Here is a 27,560-nt window from a genome sequence, read left to right on the forward strand (position 1 = left end):
AAGATGCTTGGCACTTGAACACATCTTCAGTACTAGGTAGGCACTGTCACCTCTTAAGTGTTTTGTTCAAGTGAGGCCCTTTGTTGCAAATTCTCATCCCCTCTGTGCTGCCACCTGATATGCTTCTGGTCCCCAGGGCCATCACAGGCCTTGGCCCAAAGAAGTTCATAGGTCTGCTCAGCCAAGAGAACTGAGCTTCCTGCGTCTTCCCAGTCTTCCTGGGCTTAGAGGCAGACAGCCCTACCCTCCTCCAAGCTTGCTATTTGGACACCCAGCAGGTGGCAGCAGACAGAGCTTTACTTATGGGGATCCCTAGCCCTTTGGAGAATTAGCTTTCTCATCTATAAAATGCGAGTTTGGAAACCCATTGCTGAAGTACTTTGCATATGAAAAGAGCTCTGGCCAGCTGTGTGTGCCCCCGCAGAACATTCAGGGGAGGGAAGTGTATGTCAGGGCCACTGCAGACAATGAGAAGGAGCAGCACATTTGCTGCTGTCTCATGGGGACAATTACATTTTTGTTTTTTTGGTTATCCTTTTCCAAAGCATGGAAAAGTTATGTTTCAGACTTTCATGATTCAGACGCGATACAGTTTCCAGACTCAAACTTCCTGAACCCCAGGTTGCTGAGAACAAGGTCAAGTAGCAGTGCGGGGAAAGAACAGGTGAATGGAATATTGACCCCTGGCCTCAGCCACTGAGATGCTGAGCTGGGAGGGGCAGTGGCATGGGAAGAAGAGGTGTGCTTGCTGACACCAGCTCACTGTCAAGTGTGCATGTCCCTTGCCCTGGGATGGGAGGGCCCTTCTAGCTCTGAGCAGTCCAGGGCCATCCAGAATCTTTGGATGACAGAACTCCTGCCACCAGGACCTTGCTAGGAGCCGTGCTCAACTTACTTGATGCAAACACTGCCTGGATTTCTTGGGCTCAGTCCCTCTGCAGTGACTCCCCAAGCGTGGCCAGGCTTGTGGATCTCTGTTAAATAAGAGGGTGAAGCCAGCTGTGCCAAGGTTCCAGCGCTCATACTGGGGCAAAGAGACACTGGGTCTGGCTCCTACAGAAGACAGCATTTCAATGCCTTTTCACCTTGGGGCCTCCCTTGATCTTGAATAACATACAAGGGCTAAGTCAGGGTGCAGAGCGAAGATGGGGGGAGGGCCAGAATCCAGCCTGGGTTCATCTATCGGGGTGAAACCACACACTGGATGTGGAACTGCTCTGTGAACTGTGAGGCACAAGTTTTTACTTACTGGTGTAGAAAGAACAAAAGTTACAAGGTCATTCCTAGGTTTCCTTTTTTCTTTTCAATCCCACCAGCCCCTCTGGAGGCAGCCACGTTGGGAGTCCTGTCAGGATTCCAGCGCTCAGTTCAACTTTGGGTGGTTTCCTTGCCTGTTTCTCCTTTCTCAAAGAGGTGGAGTAGGTAATCCTGTCATCTCACAGGGCCAGTAAATTAAAGGCTGTGAAATTCTTTGAAATCTATGAAGCACCTGACAAATGCAAAGATTTCCTATTATTATTATTTTGGCATTTTTTCAAACACATATGACATAATCTAGAACAACCTTGCCCACCTGTTCAAAACCAAAGCAGGTGGGGGGGCACTGCAAAAAATGAATGAACACTGGAAAATTTTGTTCTGATACAATGAAACCCTGTCAGCACGCCTCCAAGCAGGGCACTCAGAACAGCCGGTCTTCTCTTGCTGGTCCTGAAGTTCCCTGCAAGGCCAGGAAGGTGTCCCCTAGCTCCTACTCTGGGCCGAGGATGCAGATGGCCCTTACCTCCTGGGAACAGCCAGACAGCTCTGAGGTCTTTCTAGCCCAAGGCTTCCTGATTTTTTTCCTCCTTTAGGGGGACACGGGAAGTAGGGAAAGGATACATCCAAGTTTACATGACTTTTAAATGAAAATAGTTATTTAGAAGTCCCAAGTGTTGTTAATGATCCCATTTTGTACAGTAATGTTCCTGTTCCACCCCAGAAGGGCTGCCGGCTCAGCTATGCGCTGGGTAGAGGGCGATTGATGCTGGACAATCCAGGCTCCTGGATGAGACTAGCAGGGGCCTCTTTGTCCCGGGGGTCCCTCTTCTCCCCAGGCAAGCCCATTCTGCTGGGCCTCAGACTTGTCCTCCTCTCCTGATGGATCCCACTCTCCTCTCTTCCCAGGATGATGAGGGGCTACTGTCCTAAAAGCATGGCCTCTCCTTTTCAGCCAGCCCACCTGCTCCTTTTCCTAAGTGCAGAATCAGGTACAGGATGAAAGTTCCAGATGTCTTCACAGAATTTCCAAATGCTATTTCTTCATTTGCAATTTCTGTTCCTGTCATCTGCCCCCATGTGGCCTCTGCCCAGTCTTCAACCCCCACCTTTAGAATCCTTAGGGTAAAAGAGCAGAAACGAGCCCAGAGATCACTGCAGAGCTTACCAGGTATGAGGCTGCTGACTTAATTATTATGAAACAAAGCCAATCCATCCCTAGCTAAATTTTTGTAGGCAACATGCCACTAGGTAGGAAGGTTGCATTTAATGCTAATTTACTGTGAGGTCCAGGAAAGTCCTTTCCTCTTCTTGTGGCCTCAGTTTCCTCAATCTGTCAAATAGGGGAATGGATGAGATGATTGCTAAGGTCTCTTCAGTTCCATGAGTCTATGAAATGATTATTGCTATTGCTTTTCCTTCACTATCCTGACCTTCAGAGCCATCAGCACCCACCTGGAATGTGGTTCCTTCACTTTGGCCGTGAATGGCACAAGGTAACCAAGAGCTTGGCCTGCCTGCCAGCCTCATAGACAGACAGGTGAGCCCCGGCACTTGGAAGGACAGAAGGGCAAGGGAGAGAAATGCCACAGGTTCCCACTCTAATCAGAAGGAAGCTCCTCATTAGAGTGGGCCAGGAAGGCTCAGAGGCTGAGGTCTGGGTTACACTGGGCACCTGGCCTTCCCAAGTCTCCAGACTCTGGGATTCCATCAGCCTGCGGCTGCTTGGCAAGTCTGAGGTCAAAACTACCTTTTGAGGAAGTGCCAGGTCAGTTAACATCACGGTGCAAATCAGAAGGTCCAGGCCCAAACCATATAGCCAGAGACTTTTCAAACCAAAGCATCAGGCAAGCACCTCTCTCCCCTTCTTTCCTTCCCCAAATTCTCCCTAAGACTCCGGTTTCCCCAGGTTCTCAGCCTGGGGTGTGAAGCTGCTAATAACAAACACTTCTATATAGTCACGTGGTTTTGTTCTTGGTCTGTTGCCATGGCTCTCAGAAGACATTTCTTTGGGTCAGGACATAGTAATGTCCTGAACTCTTAAGAACAGAAACAAGTTGCTCAGAGACGTGGTCCCCTCAAGAGCTCTGGATTCTTACCTCAGACCTGTTTATGCTTTTCAAATCAAATCAAGCCTTCAGATGAACCACTGCAATAAACCCACTCTCTGCTTGCCACTAGGCTGGGATCCTGGGGACAGGACACTTGGGGAAGAAAAGAAGTGCAGAGAGGACATGGCTGGGTCAGGGGGAAGAGAGGGTGGAGCTGGAAGGCAGTGGCTAAGGGGGGGATGGGGCAAAGGGAGAGAGGCAGGAGATTAGAAAAAGCAGCTTTTACAAAAACCAAAAATAAAAACCAAAACCATTAAAGATGCATAAAGTGACCCTTGCACTTCCGTTGTCTCTTCTTGCAAATAGAGGTGGTGCTGCTAGGGGACTGCTCCAGCACCGGTGTAAGACTTGAGTAGTTGCATACAATGTGTGACTCCAGACCTGGGGAGGGAGGGAAACCAACAGATAGTGATGTTCTCCAAGCTACCTCAGGGAGCCCCATGTGCCCTCCTGGTAAGGCTGCTTGTCCCTGCTTCCCCTGCCCTCTAACCGTGGGAGATGTGTCCTAGTATCAAGAGCCCTGAAAGAGAGGGATGGTAGGGGAGACAAGGGGCTCAGCTTTCCAGGTGACCATCCTGGAGCAGGTCCTACCTCAGGAGCTGCTGAGAGCAGCCAGGGGAGTGGGTGGAGACTCCATGGTCTCCGCCTGGCTCTAACCAGATCTAACATCTGACTTATGTTTAGATTACATTTGTTATCTGAAGACCACATAGTAAAGAGCACAAGAACGCAGCAGTATAGGACAGAAGTGCAAGTCCCAGCTCAGTTTTTACAAAGTGCTGTTCAACTTCATATTTATCTAGAGAGCAGAGCCACTGTGCAAATTATGAATGAGGTGGGACATGTATAGCATGAGGGGATTACAAACCACGTAGCAGGAAAGCAATACATGCTCCAGACTGAAGGTGAGGGCGGCTCTGCGTGGTACCTCTTATGAGATCCCTCCCATCCCTCCCATCCAGCCTCACTCACTTGGATGGGCTGCAGGCTTTACCAGTGCGGGGGCACATAGCTGTACGCCGGGGTTCCTTGGGCCCTGTATGTGGGCATGGACACAGGGTGTGCCCCAATTGCAGTGTGCTGGGGTGTAGTCAGCAGGGTACCTGAATATCCAGAGAAAAAAGATGATGAGGCTACTCCAGGGTACAAGGCAAGTGCTACCAGTTAATCCATGGCACCAGCCCTTTTGCTTCATTTTCAGATTGGCTCTCTCACTTTTGCTGGGCTGGGAATGTGGCTTAGTGGTAGCGCGCTTGCCTAACATGCATGAGCCCTGGGTTTGATTCCTCAATACTACATAAATAGAAAAGGCCAGAAGTGGTGTTGTGGCTCAAGTTGTAGGATGCTAGCCTTGAGTAAAAGAAGCTCAGAGACAGTGCCCAGGCCCTGAGTTCAAGTCCCAGGACTGGCAAAAACAAAACAAAAACACCAAAACCCCCCCGAAGAGCAGCAATTGCTGGTGTCTGATTCTATCTCCTATGCTAGCCTGGTATTCTTTAAGGACAGGACTTTTATCAGACCCATGAATATCTGGTCCTAGGACCTGAGCAACAGGGATGGCACTGAGCAAGCATCTGGTAGCTTGCTAGTATATGGGACAAAATAAAATCCAAATGCCCACTTAACCCTTGGTACTTTTTTCCCTCAGCTGGAGACTTGGATGGCTCTTTAAAGCTTGAGTCTCTGCAAGCTAGTCTTCTTAAATCCTTCAATGGAACACCCGTTTCTCTCTAGGTTTCCTACCTATCCAAAGACCTTCCTGAACCTCTGCTCTCCACCGGCATCCTCAAGGTTCCATACAGTCGTGCTCTGGTCTGACTTGTGGCGCGCAGGAGGGATCTTCAGAGACTCTTGCTTCTGCCATCCCTCAGAACTAATTACAGGACAGAGCCTTGTGCTCCTGCTGGCTGAGTAACACTGACCTTGTGCCCACTTTTCTGGACTCCCTGCTGCTACCAGAAGCTTAGTGTTATTGCCCTACCCCCACCCCCAAACTTTCCTGATAGCTTTCTCACTGGCTGCCTTGCTTCCAGCCTTCCCATTTCTGATCTTGTCACCAGCCTGCAGCCAATGAGCATACTCAAACCCAACCTGTACTTCCCCTGCTTGAAGCCCTTTGCTGGTACCCTTACCTAAAGGCATTCAAGTCCATGCCTTATTCTTGCCAGTGATGCCAGCCACCCTTTCTCCTCTATGCCCCTATTTCTGAAATGCCTTAGTGCCTCTCCATCTTTCTGTCAACTTATACTGCTTATACTCCTCTTCCCTCTTATGCTCAAGGCTATCTGCTCTACCACTTTTGAGCCACAGCACCACTTCCGATTTTCTGGTGGTTAATTGGAGATGAGAGTCTCATGGACTTTCCTCCAGGGCTAGCTTTGAATTGTGATCCTCAGATCTCAGCCTCCTGTGTAGTCATCAGCACCCAGCTTCCTCTTTGCTCTTCTATCTCTCTGCTTAAACTTTTGGCTTACCCTTTAAGGCTTTCACCTTCTTGGTGAGACAGAGGGTCCTTCTAGATTCGCAGACCTGCCCCCCAACTCAGGGTTTCTTATGCAGTGATACAGCCAGCTCCATGACTGCTCCCCTCTCTGCTAGGAGTTCCTGGAGGAGAGCAATGAACATGGAGGCAAAACTGCCCTCACCTGCTGACATCGCCATGGTGGTGCCCGCCACCATGCCCATGGCCACTCCATTGGTCCTTGGGGCAGCAACAGGCGCTGGGTAGATGGCAGAGGGAATGCTGTTGGGCTGGACGACTGTGGTATGGTGGATGACATGGGGCTGAGCAGCGTACACCGGCTGTGTGTAGTAGGCTCCCTAGGAGAAAGAGGCTCAGGTCACATGGGCTGTTGGAGAGGGGTGGTGGGATATAGAGAAAAGAGGATAGGGATGGCCACTGCTTTTCTCAGACCCTAAGAAGCATGGGTCTAGGGACACAAGATCCAGGTCCCAGCTAGGGCTATGTGGCTGTGGTTAGTTCCGTGCTGGCTCAGCTTGGTCTGAAATATGCAAGGTTCTTCCCATCCTGCCTTGCTCCTAGCGTTTCTGTAAAGACCTACTGGAATAAAAGCTTTCTTCTTTTAACCCCATTTTAAACATTTTATGTTTGGATTTTATTGCAATGTGATTTTATAAGCTACTTCACATTTAAAGGTTAGGAAATATGGTCAATCAGATGCTAAGCTTGTGAAGAGGGCCAGGAAGTCCAGAGCACCAAGCACATGCGCTGAAGGTTGGCGGGTAGTATCACCACTCTGCTGCAGCGCTGGCAATTCATACTCTGGAAACATCACCAGTGGATGGAACTTCCCAAAATATCTCTCACCATCTATTTCTCCTATACGAAAGGTGAGGATGAAGACAAAGATTTGAGGTGACTCCCCAGTGCTCAGATCACCTAGGCCTGCTGGCCCCTGGGAAGAGTACACAGGGGTCCCTGAGATTATCCTGTTCTAGAAGTTCCAAAATCTTAATACTAAATGATGACAAGCACCCAGTAGGTCTAACAGCCCATAAATGAGAAAAGATGATCTCGGGCCTGTTTTTTTCTTTTTCTTTCAGTTTTGCTTTCTATTCTGCAATACAGCTAATTTTTTTAAACTAAAAAATAATGCTTTCCTCACCACTTAAAACTCACAAAGAATTGTCATTACAGAAAAATATGTCATAGTTAGGCTAGTCACATCAGTTTCCTGAATGCTCACATTTTCCAGCCAAGGGAGACTACATCGGGGTACTATAGCACACTAAGAATTAAGAATAATGCACCCAAGGCCACATAGGGTGCTGGTACCAGGGCCAGTGTCCTTTTCTCCTTCCTACCTGCTCACCTACTTAGTCAAGGAAAGGTAGGTGTGGGGGTGAGAGAAGACCAAGACACATATATAGGGTCTTATCCTGACCTCATTGTGCTACACTGGGCAAGCCTTTTCCTTCCTTCCTTCCTTCCTTCCTTTCCTTCCTTCCTGTCTTTTTCTTTCTTGCCAGTCCTAGGGCTTGAGCTCAGGGCCTGGCACTGTCCCAGAGCTTCATTTGCTCAAGGCTAGCACTCTACTATTTCAGCCACAGGGTCACTCCCAGCTTTTTCTGTTTATGTGGTACTGAGGAACCGAACCCAGGGCTTCATGCATGTTAGACAAGCACTTTGCCACTAGGCCACATTCCCAGCCTTGGGCGAGCCTTTTTGCTCTCTGCTCTCAACTTCCCCACTTTTTAACAAAGGAGTTGAGCTAAATGATCTCTAAGTACCTGTGCCCCTCTGACATCTGCTCATATAAATGACTTTGTGCTTCATCCTTTTAGGGTCTTAGGTGGAGTGAGGGTAATTTGCTTCATGCCTACACAGACCTCACAAACTCTTCTTGGACTAGACCCAATTCTACCCTACCCATAATACAGAAGTTCTTGCAGAAGAGGTTAGTCCAGGCCACCGTGTGCACCTACCTGGGCATACAGGTTCTGCTGGGGATAGGCACTTCTGATTGGATACATGGCCGTCTGATAGGGGTTGGGTGATGGGGAATAGGGGGGTGGAGCAGTATTACTCTGGGTTGGTGGGACCTTGTATGGTGTCCCTGCGGTATATCCTGTGTCAAGGCAAGAAAAGACACACGGTTAGTTGGTAAAAGAGCATTGTTAGATGACCCAGGCACAACTCCCCAAACAAAGGTGGGCTGAATGAAGGCTGGAAACATAGATGAGGACAAACAGAGCAGGAGTATACTGCAGAGGCAGCTTCCCTCTGCCCTGGTACACAGGGCTGCAGGCCTGATTTAGGCTCTCATCTCATACAATACAACAAGAGAGAAGAACTGGATGGTCTCTTCCAGAACCATTTCTGAGCCAGGGATTCTGAGCTGCCTGTGTGAGAGGCAGGTGCACAGATAGGAAGCGCCTCAGCCCACTCCCTTATGCTACTGTCTCCTCCCTCCTCTGTCTCCTCCCTCCTCTGTCTCCTCCCTCCTCTGTCTCCTCCCTCCTCTGTCTCTTCACTCCTCTGTCTCCTCACTCTTCTGTCTCTTCACTCAGGACCCCAGGGCTTTCTTCTTCTGCTCGTCCTCTCTTGCTCCCCACTAACTTTTGTTCTTTTTTCCCTTCTCTCTCCCTTCCCCTTTATGAACTTTCACTAACCACAATCCTTTCCTCCCTACTAAGTTTGAAGGTAAACCCAATATAAAGCACCATTTTCTGGATGTTGAACTTTGTTCAATAAAGCTAGCTCTTCTTTTCTTCTCTAGGGCTTGAGACTTCAATGTCCCAAAGGCCTATATCAGGTATCACAAAGATTCACATTGACCCAGACTCATGCCATATCTGTGCCTCAGCAGGATAGACAAAAGTTGGAGCTGAGTAGTCCCAAGAAGCTCACAAGCAGACATATCAACTACTGCCCATGTGTCCTCTGGAAAAGAGTCAGATCTTATGCTCACAGGAAACGTGAGCCATGGGCCACCCAGACACAAAACTTCATCCTTACAGAATCACCAATGAAATTGTTCCAGGAAACCAGGTGCTCATGAAATGACCCTGACCACTTTACATAGGGATCATGAGGCTCAGGCAGGAAAGTTTTTTTAGTTTAGAGTCTAAGGACTCTAATAGCAAAAAAGCTTGGCTTGGAAGTCCCAGTAGGAAGGTACTGGGGTGGCTTCTTCCCTATCCTGCATAGATCTGGCTGGCATGGCTGAATCTCTATGCTCACTGTTTTGCCTAAAAGATGTTCACCAAGGACCCTTTCAGCTCAGGGGAACTGTTTCTGCACGATCTCTGGAGGCAGAGATCTAGGCTTCAGTGTTGCTTTCCTCTTAATTGGGTGAATAGGTGGTCTCAGGTGTTTTTTTCCTCATGGTTGACAATCACTTTAGTCACTGCTCTACTCTCAGCTTTTTGGTTCTTAACTGAAGATAAGCATGTCATGGACTCAAATTGCCATCCTTAGATTTCAGCCTTTTAAGTAGCTAGGATTATAGGCATGAGCCACCAATGCCCATTTGATTTTATGATTTTTTTTTTGGTCGGTCATGGGGCTTGAACTCTGGGCTTGGGTGCTGTCCTTGAGCTCTTCAGCTCAAGGCAAGCGCTCTACCGATTAAACCACAGTGCCACTTCCGGTTTTCTAGTGGTTTATTGGAGATAAGAGTCTCACGGGCTTTCCTGCCCAGGCTGGCTTTGAACCGAGATCCTCAGATCTCAGCCTCCTGAGTAGCTAGGATTACAGGCGTGAGCCACCAGCGCGGCTAGATTTTATGATTCTTTAAAAAGTCAGTGATGCAGATGACTTTTTTCCAGCTCCTGGAGAATATATTCTGGAAATTCCATCTGCCCCAGGGCAGGAACACGAAGCCATCTATGCTACAAGAAAAACCATATCACCAAATGTTGGTACTGTTCCTCTGAGGAAATCAAAAGAGACTGCAGTAGAAACTGGCTTCCACGTCTAAAAATAACCTTGTCTGAGAATCTCTTTCTTCGTGTTTTGAAGCAGGACACACTTAGAATATATACTTAGAATACATATCAGTAGCTCACATGCCCTTGGTGACCAAAGATGCTGCTGCAGATGAAGACCTCGCTTACTTTCCATACAGTTTGGGTTGGAAGCAGCAGAGCTGCCGCGCTAGAAGAGATCTTGAGAGATCTCTCACAGAAGAGAGAAGGAACAGACAGTGGTTGCTCCCAGAGGCACTTCCTCAAAGTGACTGAGGTTACTATTTCTATCCGTAGGATCCTACCTGGGGCTTCAGAAACCAGCCATGGCCCTAAGTCTGGGCTCTTTCTGGGCAACACTACCTTCCTCTCTTAGGGATTGCCTTACTGGCACTGACACACTGAGCTCTTGAGTGTTCCAACAGGACTTTTGTGTGTGTGTGTGTGTGCCAGTCTTGGGCTTGAACTCAGGGCTGGGGCACTGTCCCTGAGCTTCTTTTGCTCAACGGCAGCAGTCTACTACTTGAGTGAGAGCTCCACTTCCTACTTATTGCCAGTTAAGAATCTCATATTTTGCTGCCTAGGCTGGCTTTGAAAGATCTCAGCCTCCTGAGTAGCCAGGATTATAGATGTGAGCTACCAATGTCCAGCAGGACTTTTTTTTTTTTTTTTTTGGCGGTGTGGGGAGGAGGGGGAGAAGGGAAGTGTGTGTGTGCATGCACGCACTTGTGTGCACCAGTCTTAAGGCTTGAACTCAGGGCCTGGATGCTATCCCTGAGCATTCAGGCTCAAGGCTCTGGCACTATTACCTGAGCCACAGCTCCACTTCTGGCTCTTTGGTGGTTAGTTGGAAATAAGAGTCTTAAGTGCTTTCCTGCCAGAACTAGCTTTGAACCAAACTGCAACCTTCAGATCTCAGTCTTCTGCGTAGCTAGGATTGGAGGTGTGAGCCACTAGCACCCAGCTCAGGACCTTTATGAGATAGCAACATAGAGGATTTTTCCTAACAGACTGGTGGTCCTGCCAGTTGGGGAACTCTTTTTTTTCTTTTTGTTAGTCCTGGAACTCTGGGCCTGGGCACTGTCTCTGAGCTTCTTTTGGTAAGGCTAGCACTCTACCACTTGAGCCACAGCGCCACTTCCAGCTTTTTCTGTTTATGTGGTGCTAAGGAATGGAACCCAAGGCTTCATGCAGGCTAGGCGAGCACTCTACCACTAAGCCACATTCCCAGTCCCTGTGGGGAACTCTTGAGGAACGATGACAATTTCTTGGGCTATAGCCCGGGCTGCATCTAAGTTAAAAAAAAAAAAAGTTAGGTTTCTAAAATTTAAGGAATAAAAAGCACCTCTGCGCTGGAATCAGGACAGCCCAGTAGTAGAGTGGCTGCCTAGTAAGACTAGGTCCTGAGTTCAAAGCTCAAGATCAACACAACAACAAAGAAACAAAAAAGAACCCTTGTGGATTTTTACACAAACGGACTCGGATCACTCACTGGAGGCATGATGACCCTGAAAGGAGTGCTGAACCTGAAAGTTACAGAACTAGACTTCGAAATGCTATGCCTCAGGACACGAGAGGCTTATCACATTTAGCAGTCTTTTCCTTCCAAAGAACCTAGAGCCCAGAAGGGCAGCAATCTTACCAAAATTGCACAGCAAACCAATGCAGAGCTGAGTCCAAAGTTCAGGGCTTCTTATGCCCTGGGCAGAGATCTTTCTGAATTAATGGTCTCTGCAGTGCAATCCTGGACATTTAATATATTGGCCTCTGTATCCCGTTTCACTAAAGGCAGCATCAGGAGAGAAGAAAATTTGATCACTAGAAGTCTCAGTTCTGCCTTTATAAAAGAGGCACCGTTTATGATGTCAGTTGTTTGTCTCAGGTTCCTAACCATAGTTTTAGGGGTCCATCAAACAGGATTATAAAGAGAATGTGCATTAGCAAAATAAAACCTTTACAGCCCTCTCTTCAATTGCTCTTCCCTGCCATAAATCTTTTCCAGTTGTAGAGCCCCTACCACCTTCAAAGACATTGATCTTCACATCACAGACGCCTTTTAGACTAATCGGTTTATTGATCATCAGATTTATATGTCTGGACAAAACAAAGCTCTCTGTCTGAATCTTGCCTTGACCCCCAACTCTCCTTGTTGGTAGCTGCACAAGGGAGTGCTGAGTAAGTAGGCGGGAGACCTAATTACAAACAGGCTTAACAAGTGCTGGCAAGACTGAGCTGAATTTGTCAAAGTGCCCTGACTGTTCGGTGGCAGGAGAAGCAATGAAACTCTGAATGCTGGGCAGAGCTTTTCTGTGTGTGAGTAGGCCAGTCAATCCCAACTGTATTTAAAAACTACACAGGTTTATACACTACTTGCTTAAAAGAGAAGGATACATTTTGGTCCTTTCCCGGGTGGGCTGTGGCTTCTGGACATTTTAGTGGGACTGCAGGAAGCTCTGAGCACAGTAGAAGGCAAGGTCTGCTGATACTCAGACCACCCAGCTACAGCAAGGCTTGTTCTGAGAGAACACGCACCCATCCCTGCAGTATATTAGCGAAGTCTTGATGGCCAACTACTATGGGGTCAGCTAGAGAGGAAGGCCTTGTTGGTTGGAGGACATTGGCACACAGCTTCAAGGTCACACAATTAAGAGACTAATAGCTAGAGAGAACCTTGGAAATCACCTTGTCCAGACCTTCATTTTACAACTCAAAACCCAAGGCATGAACAGAATTATCGAAAGCAACAGGTCTAGAATCCAATTCTGGGTTTCAACACCAGGCCCCTTTCTGCAACACTATAGTAGATTGCCTTTATAGATCTACATCCAATTGTGTGGATGTACAAGAAAATATTACATGCCAGTTTACAACACATATAGTCTCAAAAATGTTCACTCAATTCTACTTGAGGCATCTGTAAAAGCTCCCTATGGCTGTCATCTTTTTTTTTTTTTTCCTGTTGGTCGTGGGGCTGGAACTCTGGGTCTGGGCGCTGTCCCTGAGTGCTTCAGCTCAAGGCTCGTGCTCTACCACTTGAGGCACAGTGGCACTTCTGGTTTTCTGGTGATTTATTGGAGATAAGAGTCTCATGGATTTTCCTGCTGGGGCTTGGCTTTGAACCTTGATCCTCAGATTTCAGCCCCCTTAGGAGCTAGGATTACAGGCGTGAGCCACCAGCGCCCGACCTGTCATCTTTTTCTTAAAGAATAAAATCAGCTTCATGAAAAAGTAATAGAATCTTAATCTGTATGTTTTCTGTTGTATTCCAGCCAAGCAGTACGTCAGTACTGTTATCTTTCTGAGCCTCAGCTTTCCAAGTAGGATGAAAATCCATCCATATAACTTTTGGGACAATAAACAGTGTTGGTTAAATGGGAGAGTGATTATGAAAACATACTTTTCAAAGGGTGAACTATGATTGACATCTGCAGCAATGATGAGGAAAATGACACTAGATTGTTTTGTTTTTGCTAACCCTGGGGCTTGAACTCAGGACCTGCCTCTCTGTGCCCAAGGCTAGTGCTCTACCACTTAAGCTACAGCACCACTTCTGGCTTTTTCTGAGTAGTTTAGTTGAGATAAGAATCTCATGGACTTTCCTGCCAGGGCTGGCTCTGAACTCAACTTTGATACTCAGATCTCAGCCTCTTTAGTAGCTAAGATTAGGGCTGGGAAGGTGGCTCAGCAAAAAGAAAAAAGCCGGAAGTGGCACTGTGGCTCAAGTGGTAGAGCACTAGCCTTGAGCTGAAGAGCTGAGGGACAGCGCCCAGGCCCAGAGTTCAGGCCCCAGGACTGGACCAAAAAATAAAATAAATAAGTAGCTAAGATTATAGGCATGAGCCACTCGCACCCAGCCAACACTGAGTGTGTTTTAAAGAAAAAGGAAAAAAAAAAGTATGTATAACACAATGCTTAGTAAACTACTAATCCCCTATAATATCCTTTGGAGCGTTTGTCCAGTGCCTGCTGGCACCGTATCACATATACATGCTTCCCACATCCAAAGCCAGCCACGGTCTATTGGACAGTTCCCACAGGCAACAAGGTCTTCCTTATATGGCATCAAACTGCCAATCACTATTTCTAAACCATGGTCCTCATTTCCTCATTGAAGCCATTTGGGTTACAAATCAGCTGTGAAGGTAACAGCTCCAGTTACCCTGCCCCTCAGCCTCGAGGTGAACACAACCAATTTGACTGCCTCTGGCTTCTATCCATGGACTGCACATACCTGCTCCAACAGTGTAGCCCCACTAGAACAGTGTTTCTCCTACAAGAGGCAATTTTGTCACCCCCAATCCCATGCACCCCCACTCATTTAGCCATGTTTTGAGACCATTTGGGTTGCTGCATGTTCTCTGCTACTAGCATCTAATGGGTTGAGGCCAAGGTTGCTGCTAAACATCCTATAATGTCTAGGACAGCCTGCCTGCCCCCTTCCACCCTGGGAAAAAAAAATGATTTGACCAAGATGTCAAGAGCATTGGTAAGAAACCCTGTGTTAAGGAAAAGCGCACTCTATCCAAACGTGCCCTTTGTCTTTTCCCCTGAAATTCAGTAACAGTATTTCTGAAATCAAACTTCTTGGCCAGGTAACTACATCCTTCCACACTCCTTAAAGGTGGATGCATGATCAAAGAGAATCTTTCCTAAATGAGGAAGGGCAAATTTTGGTGTGAGTATGAGAACCCTTTAAGACAGTATTTAGATTATAAAATGTAGTAGGGTTTTGTTTTAAAAAATTCCTTTCCTTTCTTCCTAAGAAACAAATCAATCCCAACAAGGGAACAAGGAAAGGAAGAGACAGGCTGTATTTACTGAAAGCTGCAGAAGATGCTTGGTAAGTTCGGTTCTCAGTCCCGGTGTCCACTGGGAGGTGGAAGGTGCCTTCAGTGCCACAGGAAGATGAGTTCTGTGGCCAGGCCTGTTTCATCAGCAGAGTGGCTTAAGGAAAGACACAAGAATGGCATTAGGCAGGAATAAGTGGATACCACCAATTACAGACACAAAGCAAGGGAGGGGTCTTGTGCTAGACAGAAACACACAGAATGATTCAGCCTTTCTGAGATGGTTAGCAGTTGGGAGGAGTGCTCAACTGAGCTTTCAAATGACTTAAAACCAAGGAAGTCTGCCAGTATATTAACAGAATCAGGATTTTCTACCCATGAAGATGCCCATGCATTTAGCTTCCTTCCATCTGACTCCTTGTCTAAGCCTCTGGTATATTCTCTGCAGCCGCTTTTTCATTAGCATGGAAGCAACTTGGAGCCTAAGAATGTGTGGTGGGCCAGATCAACTACATTCCCCACACTCATTTTTTTTGTGTGTGTCTAAAATCTTATCAGGAGGTATATTTAAGCAAGTTGCTGTCAAAGAGAAATTCACAAGTAATTATCACATTACATAAACCTTAATGAAATACCATCTCCTCTAATGGGATTGAGCTGTGGCCATGAAAGCTCAAACAGCACAGGGCCAAGCCCTTCTCCAGGATACCTAGGTATGGTCAGATGAACAAGCCTCTGGCATTCCCCTGCATATCTCCTATTGACACCCCTCCTGACTCAGATTGAGGCCCAGATTGAGATCTTAGGAGATATCCCAAGCTGACTCAAAGCTCTGCTTGGGAAATTTTAAAGATGGTATTTCATATATTCTAGAAATGGGGAGTGACTAAAAAACTTACCATTGTGGTATCCTGAGGTGGAAAGAGGAAATAGGACTTCAAAAAGGGAAATCGCCTAACATTTTACTGTACTTTCAAACATTAGACCCAAATTTCTGCTATGGTTCCACTCAAATAAGGATTTAAGTCTGGTGGTATGGGGTATTTTAAAATACTAATTAGCAGGTGGTGCTGATACATGTGATACATTTTAACATGAGGCTATGGTAAGATGTGGTAGTATGCAAAGCAAGTTTGCCTATATACTGTCTAATTCCACCAGGATAGCTACCTTCTAAGAGATTTCATAATGCCCTCTGCCTGACTGAGGACCAACTAATGTCTCAGTTTCTTCCACCAGAGATATTAAGGAGAGGGAAGGTCAAGCACTCTGCTGTTCTTGCTGAACCAAGGTTAGAAGTATAGCTCTAACCTGTGTTTGCATCAATGGCCCACAATCTATACAGCGGATGTTGAGGAATGAGAAGGAAATCATGGGCAGGAAAAGTGACACTAAAAGGAGAATTCTGATGTGAGAAACAGTGGCCCTGCAGAACTTCATGTAGAGCCCAGGACCTTTGCTGGCTATCCTGACACAGCTCTGCAGACAGTGCAGGAAGAAGCAGGTGCCTGTTTTAGAAAATTAACTTGGGTGTCTTTTCCAGAGGTAGGGCACTGGTATGAAGGGGATTCATAAAGGTTCCAATTAGTGCTGACAAGTCTTATTAAGATGTATCCAAATTTAGAACCTGATGCTCCATATGACTAGAAAACCATGACCACCCAAAACTCCCTAAAACGTTAAGTATGTAGCTTTGAGAAGCCAAGATGGAGCAAATTCATTGCTTACAAGACCTCACTGGGACTCTACCAAGGAGCAGAAGGCCTAAATTTGACTGTAGGAATTTGGAGAATTTAGACATCCTGATTCATTCCAGCCTTTCCTTCAAGTGGCACATACTTTAATATACTTTTCATCATAAGGAAAAAGTCTGACATTAGTCTGAAGAACTGTGTGACAAAATAAATAAAAATTAGCTAAAGAGTACTGAGGCCTAACTGTACTTAGCATTGACGGGAGTGCCACAGTGGACAGGAACACACGTTGGTCACACTGCACACAAAGTACTTACATTCTAGCTAAGGATGCAACACAGCCACACGCCAACCAGGGAGTGAACAAGACAGCACAATACACAGTAAAATGTTTTAGACTAACCAGGAAAGCAAAAGAGTGACTGTGCCTTAATTGTCTTTCCTAAGTGATCATGTGAGCTATGTGTCTTCCTGAATAAAGGGATAGTTTCTTCTGGTTTAATGATACAAAGAAAACATAGTATTTTTTGTGACTCTTTGTATATTTGAATACTTAAGGATTTAAATGATTGGATAAATATGAAAACGAAAAACAAACCCAAAGATTAGCTGTCAACTTGGCCTCATCATTAGTTGGCTGTGCCATGTGACCTTGCTCTTCCACATACAACTCTAACTCATTCTGTTGATTCAAAGCTTAGTTGCTGATGAAGCCAATCCCAACCCAAGTTTTTGGAGGCATGGTGAAGGAAGTGGGTGTTTGGACAGCTAGGGCTGTTCCTGGGTGCCAGAAAGGAGCCACTTCCTTGAACTGAATGATAGGCATGTCATATGAGAAATTATTAAATTGTACATCTAAACTAGTGTACAGATCGTATCTGTATTTTCAAGGAAAGAGGACAGGCAGCACAAAAGAGAAAGCCCTTTCCAGTGAAGGGCCATGGACCCAGTCACAGAAGGGTCCCACGTCCAGCTACTGGGTTGTTCACTCCCTGGGTACGGGACCTTCACACCTTCTGACATTCAAACAATTTTGTTAAGCACACTTACATAGAAGAGAGGCAGCAAGGGACCATTATCCGAAACAATGTACCAAGTCAGGAAATCTGAATCCAAGCCTGGGCTCTGCCACTTCTTAGCTGTGGGATCTTGGGCAAGTCGCTTAATCTTTCTAAGCTTCAGTTTTGTTGTCTCATAAAATGGCAATAATAATCATTTCCTGACTGCTTCATAGTACTGATGTGAGGGTCAAAAATAAAGTGTCATCCAGTCTTTCAGTTTATAGTTCAGGTAGCTGTGCTACTCTTCCATCCTCACAGTTGTAGACCTCTCCAATTCAAACTCTTACCACCTCACCTGGTCTACTACAACTGTGTCCTATTTTATTAGCTCTTAAACCTGTCCCCTCCAGTCTCCAGGCTACAGTCACAGAGAGGTAGCTAAGATTGAAAGCTAATCACCAAGCTCTCTTTCTTAAGACACTACCATGGTTCTCCACTGCCCACAGGCTGCAGTTTAAGTTCCTGGTGAGAAGTCAAGGTTCCCGTAGTGTAGTTCTGATGATCCTTCTAGACTCCCTTCATTCTCACTCTCCAAACTACTACTGCACACAATCTGCTTAGCATTCCCAGATTCAAGGCGCTTCACACTGCTGGTTCCCCTGACTATTTCTCCTTACATTCCACCCGGTAAACTTGTATTCAGCTATCAATCATGACATAAAGACTTGCATCAACTATGAAGCCTTTTTTCCTTACTCTTAATCCACAGGCCCTACAGCAATCCAATATAGTTGATTATCCTAGTCCCTGCTCTTTGGGAATGGGAACTTTGTCTTACGTATCTTTGTGTTGCTCAAGGGCCAACTTAAGGCCTGACTTAGAATACTCTACAACATAAAGAGTTGCATCTATATTCCTTAAGCTTCTCTCCTCACTTCAGATGGGAAGATGAAGAGGCTGAGACCTCTAGCTTTTATGGATACTTCTGTCTGAGTTCATGTATCCTGAGACAAACAAAAAAGGACTCCTCATAAATGATAAGTGAAAGAGGTCTATGGCGAGCAATAGTGAAATAATAAAATTTTAAGAGAATAGGATGTTACCACTTAAAGAGTCCTCAGTGTGAACTAAGACACTTTATTTATGGCCTAGAGACATTAGCACATTGCCCAAGATCACACAAGCCCATAGTAGTGGCAAGAAGAAATTTCTCAGCTCATCTTCTGGAAGATGTGCTATATAAAAATTCAATTTCCAATATTTAAATAATCAAGGTAAAAGTTGAGAAAATATAGAGAGAGTAAAAACAAAACAAAAACAAAGACCTGTCCTTCATAGCCCAGGTGAGGGTGGTAAAAGCATGGTCCCTTCCTGTCTAAGACAAAAAGAACCTCACCAAATTACACTGCTGGGACCCTCACAGGTGCCCAGAAGTTCCTGTGGTGCCTTGGGCCTGGAGTCCACACCTCCCCAAGTTCTGATCCCTTACTCATTAACAAACTTGGCCCCTACCTTTCATCATCCAGGAAAAAGTCCTGAAAATGAGCCCAGAGTTCAAGATTTGGGCTAAGGGAACTATATCTTAAGTCAACTAGGTCTTCAAACATGTCAGACTGCTGATGAAGATAGAAAAATCTGATCCTGGGGCCAACTGATGTTTTGGGTTCTAATAGGCATAATCTATATAATTCCTCCAGAAAAGCTGCCACAAAGCCAAGAGAGGAACCACATATGGGTCCTGTCATTTTTGTTCATTTGAATTTGCAGCCAGGTTAGGGTAAGAGACGCCTTTTAGTACCATGATCCTTCATTGCTACCTGAGGGGAATGGTTCATGTGTGTCTCCAACCCATGATTTTGCACCATCAGACATGTTCCTGCATGCTTTAGGAACTGCTACTGAGCCACCTGGGGGAGCCCAAGCCTAGGGGATGGGATTTGGGGAGGAGGGAAGAAGGGGAGCTACCATTGTTACAAGATAACACATATATAGGCCATAATACAGATGAGGAAAAATAGCTCTCCTACCATAAGCTGAATGCAGGAACTGAAACTCTGTTGGACAGAAATGTTAGTTGAAATTACCACTAAGAATTTGTGCAAAGTTGTACATATTTCAGTTACATAACAGATTTTGTCTCAAGACATCAGTTTTCCCCCATGCTGCACAAGAAACTGAACACAGAGCTGCAAAGCATCTCTCCCCCAGAGAGGGTGACAGACTTGCCATCCAGGAACGTTCTTTCATTGTACAAGGGCATCTCTATGGAAGCCTTTCAGGCAATTGACCCAGAATTACCTGGATGTGAACAAGCCTAAACTCTGTTCTTGTCCATATTAAGAACACCTGGAATTTCACACATGTATGAGGAAGTAAAGGTTCAGGGATAATTATTGCTATCACAGGCCTTTCAAGAGCTGTTGATAAAACCCTAGAGCGCTAGACCCAATGCAGCCATACTCTGTTGTTGAATCCTCAAGGAAACTGTAGTGCTACAGGCTAAGGGTCTGACAAATGGGTTGAATCTCAGCTCGTGACTTTCTTATCTGTATAGCTTTAGACAATTATTTAACCTCTCTAAGCCAAACTAGAGGCAAGAGGCTCTAACTTACAATAAGGTAAAAAATTAACTTCATAACATGCCTTGCACAGTACCTGAAGCAAGGCAGATATTTAGAAAATATAATTTCCTATCCCTACTATTCACCAGGTTTGCATATGAAAAATGGGAATGTAGCTTTACTTTAATAGGTATCATAAAATCAAGTAAGACAATATATGACAATGCTTTGTGAATAGTCTCTGAGAAAGTATTTAATTTTTAATCCATATCCTTTTGGGGGGGGGTTAGTCTTGGGACTTGAACTCTGGGTCTGGGCGCTGTCCATCAGCTCTTCAGCTGAAGGCTAGCGCTCTACAACTTGAGCCACAGTGTCACTTCCGGTTTTTCTGCTGATTAATTGGAGACAGGAATCTCAGAGATGTTCCTGCCTGGGCTAGCTTTGAACCGTGATCCTCAGATCTCAGCCTCCTCAATAGCTAGGATTACAGGTGTGAGCCATTGATGCCTGGCTCCATATCCTTTTAAAAAGAAGTTTTAAATTTGTTCCTGTCTGCTTTCTATTCATTTTCAGGTTTATTATCATTAATATGACAAGCCTTTCTGGATTCTGATACTGCGTCTTAGCTTGTTCTTGACCCCTCAGAGGCCAAATAGTTCTTATATAAGATCTCTGAAATCATTAAGCACTTGGGGGGGGGGGTGGTGGAGAAAGCTCCAAGAACCTACAATGCTTTTCATTTTTTCAAAATGAAAAGTTTCCCTACATCCTGGACATGCTAGGGCGTTCAGAGTGGCTAAAAATAGCTATCTCTCAGCAGCTTCTTGGTCTCTTAGAAGCAAATGGAAGAAATTTATACCTAAGAGCTTGATTCCTTGCAGACATCTACTTCTGCATCGCAAACAGCTGGCTCTGCAAGGAAGCTGAGAGTAACCTACACCGCTCCCTCTGACCTCAAGCCAGCTCTTCTCTATGGCTGGAACCTCCCTGCAGTCAGGAAATCTGTGAGAGCACAGAGCAGCATCCCACAATACAAAACACATTCAGTGTATGCTAGTGTGTAAGTCAAAATAGAATGGGCTCTCTCCCAGTCACATTAAAATCAGAAGCAGTCTTCCAGTCTGGGGCTAGTCCCACCCTCTATTGTGGATTTTCTGTTTCTTAGCACATGGTCTGGGTTACTTTAGTCATGGCTTAGAAATACATTGACTTTTTGGGCTAGGAAGGTGGCTCAGTGGTAGAGCGCTTGCCTTGCATGCATGAGGCACTGGGTTCGATTCCTCAGCACCACATAAGCAGGGGGAAAAAAGCCGGAAGTGGCACTGTGGCTCAAGTGGTAGAGCGCTAGCCTTGAGCTGAAGAGCTGAGGGGCAGCGCCCAGGCCCAGAGTTCAAGCCCCACGACCAGACCCCCCACAAAAAGGAAAGAAATACATTAACTTTTAAGAACAGTAATATTGGGGGGGGGAATAAGGATAGAAGAGAGCTTTTTTATTTTAAACTTTTAAAACTTAATATCCTGTCTGTGCTAGCAGCTTTCCAAGCTCTCCGTGACTTTTGGTCTCAGGCTCCTCCCTTTCTGTACTACTTTGCCTCTCTTGCCTGCTCTGGTCTAACCCCAACTTCTCTGCCCACCTGAAAGACAATACAGTGGTTAAGGGTTCCTGTGATTTTGTGGCAGGAGTCCAGGATGTGGATCTTGGAGCAAATTATCAAACTTCTCTAGGTCTCATTTTTTTCATTTGGATAATTAAGTAACAAATAGTACCGACACAAGTTTGATATGATTAATATAAAACAAACTGAGTGGGCACCGGTAGCTTATGCTTATAATCCTAGCTACTCAGAAGGCTGAGATCATGTGTGAAACCAGCAGGGGCAGGAAAGTTCATGGGACTCTTATCTCCAATAACCACCAAAAAGCCAGAAATGGAACAGTGGCTCAAGTGGTGAAACACTAGCAAAGTAATCTGAATTCAAGTCCCAGAATTGGTACCAAAAAAAAAAATATCCATAAAGAGTTTAAGTTAGTCTTGGCAAATAGGAGTCACTCAAGAGATAGTAGATGTATCTGTGATTAGGGATAATTTGCTTTCTTTGTTCCTGTTTATCTTCTATTTTCTTACCTAATTTTTCTGACTAAAAACTGTAGTGCTACATTGAATGGGAGTGGTGACCAGAGACACCCTTCTCTGTTTCAGATCTTTCAGGAAATGCTTTCAGCTTATCCTTCCAATTTCTTGCCAAATTTATCCAAAAACAACCATAAAAGCACACCAGTTCTTTTTTTTTTTTTTTGTCAGTCATGGGGCGTGAACTCTGGGCCTGGGTGCTGCCCCTCAGCTCTTCAGCTCAAGGTGAGCGCTCTACCACTTGAGCTACAGCGCCACTTCCAGTTTTTTTTCTAGTGGTTTATTGGAGATAGGAGTCTCACGGTCTTTCCTGCCCGGGCTGGCTTTGAACCGCGATCCTCAGATCTCAGCCTCCTGAGTAGCTAGGATTACAGGTGTGAGCCACCGGCGCCCGGCTTACCAGTTCTTAATACTACGAAAAAGTAGCTCAGTGCTTGGAGCCTTCACCAGCCGACCTCCAAAGTCACCCTGCTCTGTGTTATCCTATGGTAGTTTCCACTCCCACTGCCTCCTGTGAGGCTTTCACAGCTTGATCTCTTGTCCTCTAAGAGCCTCCCTTTATCTGGGCTCAACTCTGTGCTAGCAAATCAAGGGCAGTAGCTAAGAACGCTCTACTTTCCACTCAATTTACTCTAAGCATATCCACCTGTGACCGTTCCTTGGCTGGAGAAAGAGCTGCCTTCAGAGTGAGATACCCCACCGCACCCTACTAAACTCCCCCAAACAAGGGAGAGAATTGTGTTGTGGAGGCCTGGCTCTGTGTGGCACAGCTTCTTCTCCATCACTGACTCCTCCCTCCACTGCTGCGTCCCACCAGTGCTTGTTTAACTACACTCAGACCTTCCAGCTCTGTCATCTGTACATTCCTCACTCCTTCCTTTCCTTTTCTTCCTTCCTTCTTTCTTGTCAGTGTAGTCTATTTGCTAAAAATACTTCTTTCCTCCTTGGCTCACTGCATTCTGCTTTTCAGCTTACTACTTCCCTGACTGCTGCCAGTGAGGTCACTGGTAGCCTCCTGACTATGAAGACAATGATCTGCCTTCTGCCTGACCTCAGATGAACTTCTGTCACAGCTCACCTCCCTTTGCTGAGATCTCACAGCACTTATGTTTGACAATCAAAACTTCCTCCTTAGTTTTCAAGATAGAACTTACCAAATTTCATCAAGTATTTAATCAAAGAATTTCTGTAGATTTTATTGTTACTACCTCCTATTATAGATCTTTTAATCCATCTACTGATTGACTAAATCAGTCACTTCATTGATTAAAGTGTGTACGTGGGGGAAATGATGGAAAGGTGATTTTGAACAAGATGTATTGTACACATAAATAGACATGTTATATTGAAATCCTTTTATATAACTATTTGAAGATGATTTTAAAAAGTAAACAAAGTCAATGCTGAAGTGTCAGATTTTTAGCCCATAAATGTCTATAATTTCTCTCTCCTAACCAACTCCTCAGGGGCAGTGATGGTAGCTTCCTCAAGTGTGAAACACTTTGTCTTCCAGAGTGTCTCGGGATTATATAACGGGGCCAAAATAAATGCCTATAGTGATGGTTAATTTTGTCAACTTGACTGGCTTAGAAACACATATGAGATTAGTAAAGCATACCTCAAGTTGTGTCAGAAAGGCATTTTTAGAGCTGATTAGGTCGTGAGGGCTCTGATATAATGAATAACTTAATCCACTGATGGATAAAACATTTGAATAGGTTGAGTGGTGAGAACTTCCTGTCTGGATGGAGGAACTAGTCACTGGGTGTATATCCTTGAGAGCAGTATCTTGCTATGGTTCCTTCCTATAGCAGCTCTGTTTGTTGTCTGTTCACAAAGTGGACAGCTCTCCTCTGTAACATTCCTACCATACCACCATGATGTTCTGCCCAAGCACAGGGGGGCCTTGGAAGCCATGTGCTAAAATAAATCTCCACCCTTTAGTTGTTCTCGAAGGTACTTTGGGCACAGCTATGATATACCTATGTAAATAACTTATATCTATGTAAGAACTTTAGAAGTTCTGATTTATTTGCATAAAACACTTCTTATTTGAGGAGGGAGGGGGAGAGAGAGAAAAAGAGGGGGGAGCAGCTGTCTTAACTTCATGGTGTATGTGTGTGTGTGTGTGTGTGTAATTTGATATGAATACAGGCACAACCTATATTCTTTTTTGTTGTTGTTGTTGGTCGTGGGGCTTGAACTCTGGGCCTGAGCATTATCCCTCAGGTCTTCAGCTCTTCAGCTCAAGGCTATGATCCACAGCACCCTTTCTGGTTTTCTGGTGGTTAACTGGAGATAAGAGTCTTGTGGACTTTCCTGCCCTGGCTAGCTTTGAACCAAAATCCTCAGATCTCAGCCTCCTGAGTAGCTAGGATTACAGGCGTGAGCTACCAGCACTTGGCCACAACCTATATTCTTTTCTGCTTTAAATGTTCCAGAGCAAAAGGAGCAGTAACAATAGCATGAGTTCTGGATTGGCACAGAAGAGCATCAGGGGATCAGCCAAGGGTTCTAGTCCATAAGCTGTTGGTGATTCATTGGGTAGTGTGGGACAAAAGTGCTTGTCTGGATCCTATTGTCAAGAAAAGAGATTGAACTGGAGAACTCTGAGATCTTTTTAAGTTTTCAAATGCTGTAATAAGAAAATGTATATGATGTGACATTTAATGTCTTTCCAAATTTGTAGGCCCTTGTGACCTATAGTTTCTAGTTATCCAGCCATCCCATCTGGCTCCATGCTTCAACCATTCCCCTACTGCCATGCTTCCCTGAAATGACTCCTCCTCCTTTGAGTGCTTTAAAAACAAAGTAAAACAGTCTACTTCGCCTTCAAGTCTCTGTTTCAAGCTCCTGTGTGAACCTTCCCCTATACTTTCACTCTAGGCACACTGTGCCTCCTTTCTCTCTCCTAATATGTATTTCTTCTATAGTACTGACAATACTGTACTACAGTGAATTTGTTTATATGCCAGGCCCCAAAGTGAACTGTAAGCTACTTAAGACAAAGATGACATATTTTAATTTTTCAATCCCAGTATGGAGGACAGTCAACAAATATTTATCAAGTAAATGAAGAGGAGCTTACATAAAACCACCTATAACCTTGAGGTACGTAATTATATGTAACTCTCAGAGGTGAGATGACTTCAAGGCTTTACAACTAGTGGGATGGTTAATTAGGATTCAAACAGAAGACTTTCTAACCACAGAGCCTTTCTTCCTTTTGCTTTTGAGTGTTAAAATACTGGCTGAGTTTGGAGGTTAGAACCATCAGTGCTGCAATGCTCCTGGCCCAAAACAGAACAAGTATTTTCAAACCCATTTTAACCTCTATGCAAGTGTCATGCCTTTATTATTTCTGAAAAACAAGTAGCTTGTCTTACCCTGAACATCAGCTTTTTACCCTCTGGTGGCAAGTCTCTCACTCTCCCAAATCTACACCCAGGATTCTGCTGTGTGTGTATGTGCGTGCATATGTGTACACACATTTGGATTTCCCAATAGCTGCCTCAAGGAAACTGAGCAAAGAATGGATTTGCACGTTGCTTGAGATGACCAGAAAGGAGGCTGAATGTCTCATCCATTCCAGCATAGGAGGGATGGGCCAGTGTCAAGTCCCCAGGAAAATGAAAGAGATTCTACTCCCACTCCCACCCTGAGGTTGATCTGCCCTAGTTCCCAGAGCAATTAAAGACAGTACGGACAACAGATGGGTTTGTTTTTCCAAATAGAGCTCTACTTTTCACATCACCTTCTGAACTGCTGCTCCAACTCTGCTTACCTGGAGCATAACTGGGGCTATTGGTTGGGTACAGGCTGGGATTGTAGGCAGGGGCCGCTGCAGGGTAGGCTGTAGGGTAACCTATAAAGAAACAAGAAAAGCTTCACTTAGGCATAAGGTAAAAAGCAGATTTCTGAGGAAACAGAATCCAAGTTAACAGACTTGGATTCTCTTGAATCAAGAGAAAAGTCATTAATATCACACCATCAATACATATGGATTTTAAAATCTCCTTTAAAAAAGTAAAACATGCAATTATGACTGTATCCTCACTGTTAAAAAAAAGCGGGGGGGGGGACTCAGACTTGGAAGCATAGTTCAAGTGGTAGAGAGCCAGCTGAACAAGCAAGCCTAGCTTCTATGAACCCTGAGTTTAATCCCAGGTACTTGAAAAGAAAAAAAAATCAAAAAAACAATATATAGAAGTATATATGATGAAAAATGTAAGCTTACTTTCATATCCTTGCCACATTTCTCTTGTCCCCAGAGGTAAGCCCATTAACACTTTTCCAGCTAGCTTTCTATATGGAAAAGAGAGCAAGTCTCTTTTGTAACATCTGTCAATTGTCTTGATGTTAGTAATCTCCCATTCCAATATGAAGCTGCTGATACCACTGAGTATATATATAAGCATATATATATATATATGTATGTGTATATGTATGCATGTATACATATATATGTATGTAGCCTACTCGTCAATTAGCAGTCTAGAGGCATGGCACTTCTCAAGAAGAAAGTCAAGGTGTCTTGACTTTATAGGCATATACATGTACATATATATGGTAAGTAAAATGTAAGGATACATACACATACATACATTTTTTTGTTGTGCTGATGGTTCAAACCTAGGGCCTCATGGCAAGCACTCTACCAAGAACTGTATTTCCAGCTCTACATCTTGTTTTGTTTTTTGGAAGTTTTCTATTGTGGTAAATCAAGCATAAAAAGCTGACATTTCAATCACTTAAGGGTACAATTCAAGAACATTTATTATATTTGCAATATTGGTGCAAGAATCACCAATATCTGTTTCTACAGCCTTTCAATCATCTTCAACAAAAAGATCTGTCACCTTAATAACAAGAGAATTAAAGCACAGAATTTAAAGGGCAGGTTGTGGCAAGCGCGTGGTAATTAGAAGATAATGGGGCTTAGACCAGGGTAACAGCAGAAGAGGTGATAAAACTTCAAATAGGTTGCCATACTGCTTTCTAGAAAAGACTATTAATTTGAACTTGTCCTAGCAGTGCGTAAGTGCCTGTCTCACTACTTCCTACAGCTTTTAAATGCTCATTGGTATTCTCACTAACAATGGAAAGCTGGTTTTAAAAGTCAAAGATTAAATCCCTAAATCCCTAAAAGCTTCTTTGGGATTTGTAAATTTTGAAGCTTTAATAATGTATCTTTGTTAATATGCTGTTCCATAAATCCTTTCCAACTCCAAAGAAAATTCATTTCTCCTTACACTCTCCTCCATTTTTCTGATTTTAGAACTGAGGTAGCCAACTCATCACTTAATTAACAATCTAGAGGTGTGGCACTTCTCAAGAACAAAGTCTAGGTGCCCAATCTGTGAAGCTAAGTAATCCAGTTTTATGGCTGAAACCTCTACTCAGCTTCATGTAAGAAAACTGCAGCCAACTGGGCTTCAGTGGCTCACGCCTGCAATCTTAGCTACTCAAGGGACTGAGATCTGAGGATCCAGGCTCAAAGCCAGCCTGAGCAGAAAAGTCCCTGTGAACCTCTTATCTCCAATTAACCACTCAAAAACTGGAAGTGGAGCTGTGGCTCAAAGTGGTACA

At 44.8% G+C, this 27,560-nt stretch overlaps 1 protein-coding gene across 3 annotated transcripts in view; it reads right to left on the reverse strand.

Annotated features, from left to right (window-relative positions):
* Positions 1-1,151: 1,151 nt before the first annotated feature.
* Fam168a (family with sequence similarity 168, member A) overlaps positions 1,152-27,560 on the reverse strand; it is a 156,572-nt gene continuing 130,163 nt past the window's right edge. For 2 of the 3 annotated variants that reach the window (XM_013014106.1, XM_013014105.1), the window contains 6 exons: positions 25,756-25,836; positions 14,616-14,741; positions 7,815-7,957; positions 6,014-6,188; positions 4,341-4,471; positions 1,152-3,749 (listed from right to left, as the gene is read on the reverse strand). In XM_013014106.1, the coding sequence (XP_012869560.1) occupies positions 4,359-4,471; positions 6,014-6,188; positions 7,815-7,957; positions 14,616-14,741; positions 25,756-25,836 (638 nt within the window). In that variant the 3' untranslated portion in view covers positions 1,152-3,749; positions 4,341-4,358. The remainder of the gene's footprint in view (positions 3,750-4,340; positions 4,472-6,013; positions 6,189-7,814; positions 7,958-14,615; positions 14,742-25,755; positions 25,837-27,560) is intronic. The other variant, XM_013014107.1, reaches the window with a different exon arrangement.

Source organism: Dipodomys ordii, unplaced genomic scaffold, assembly GCF_000151885.1.
Source record: "Dipodomys ordii isolate 6190 unplaced genomic scaffold, Dord_2.0 Scaffold22, whole genome shotgun sequence".
NCBI lineage: Eukaryota > Metazoa > Chordata > Mammalia > Rodentia > Heteromyidae > Dipodomys > Dipodomys ordii.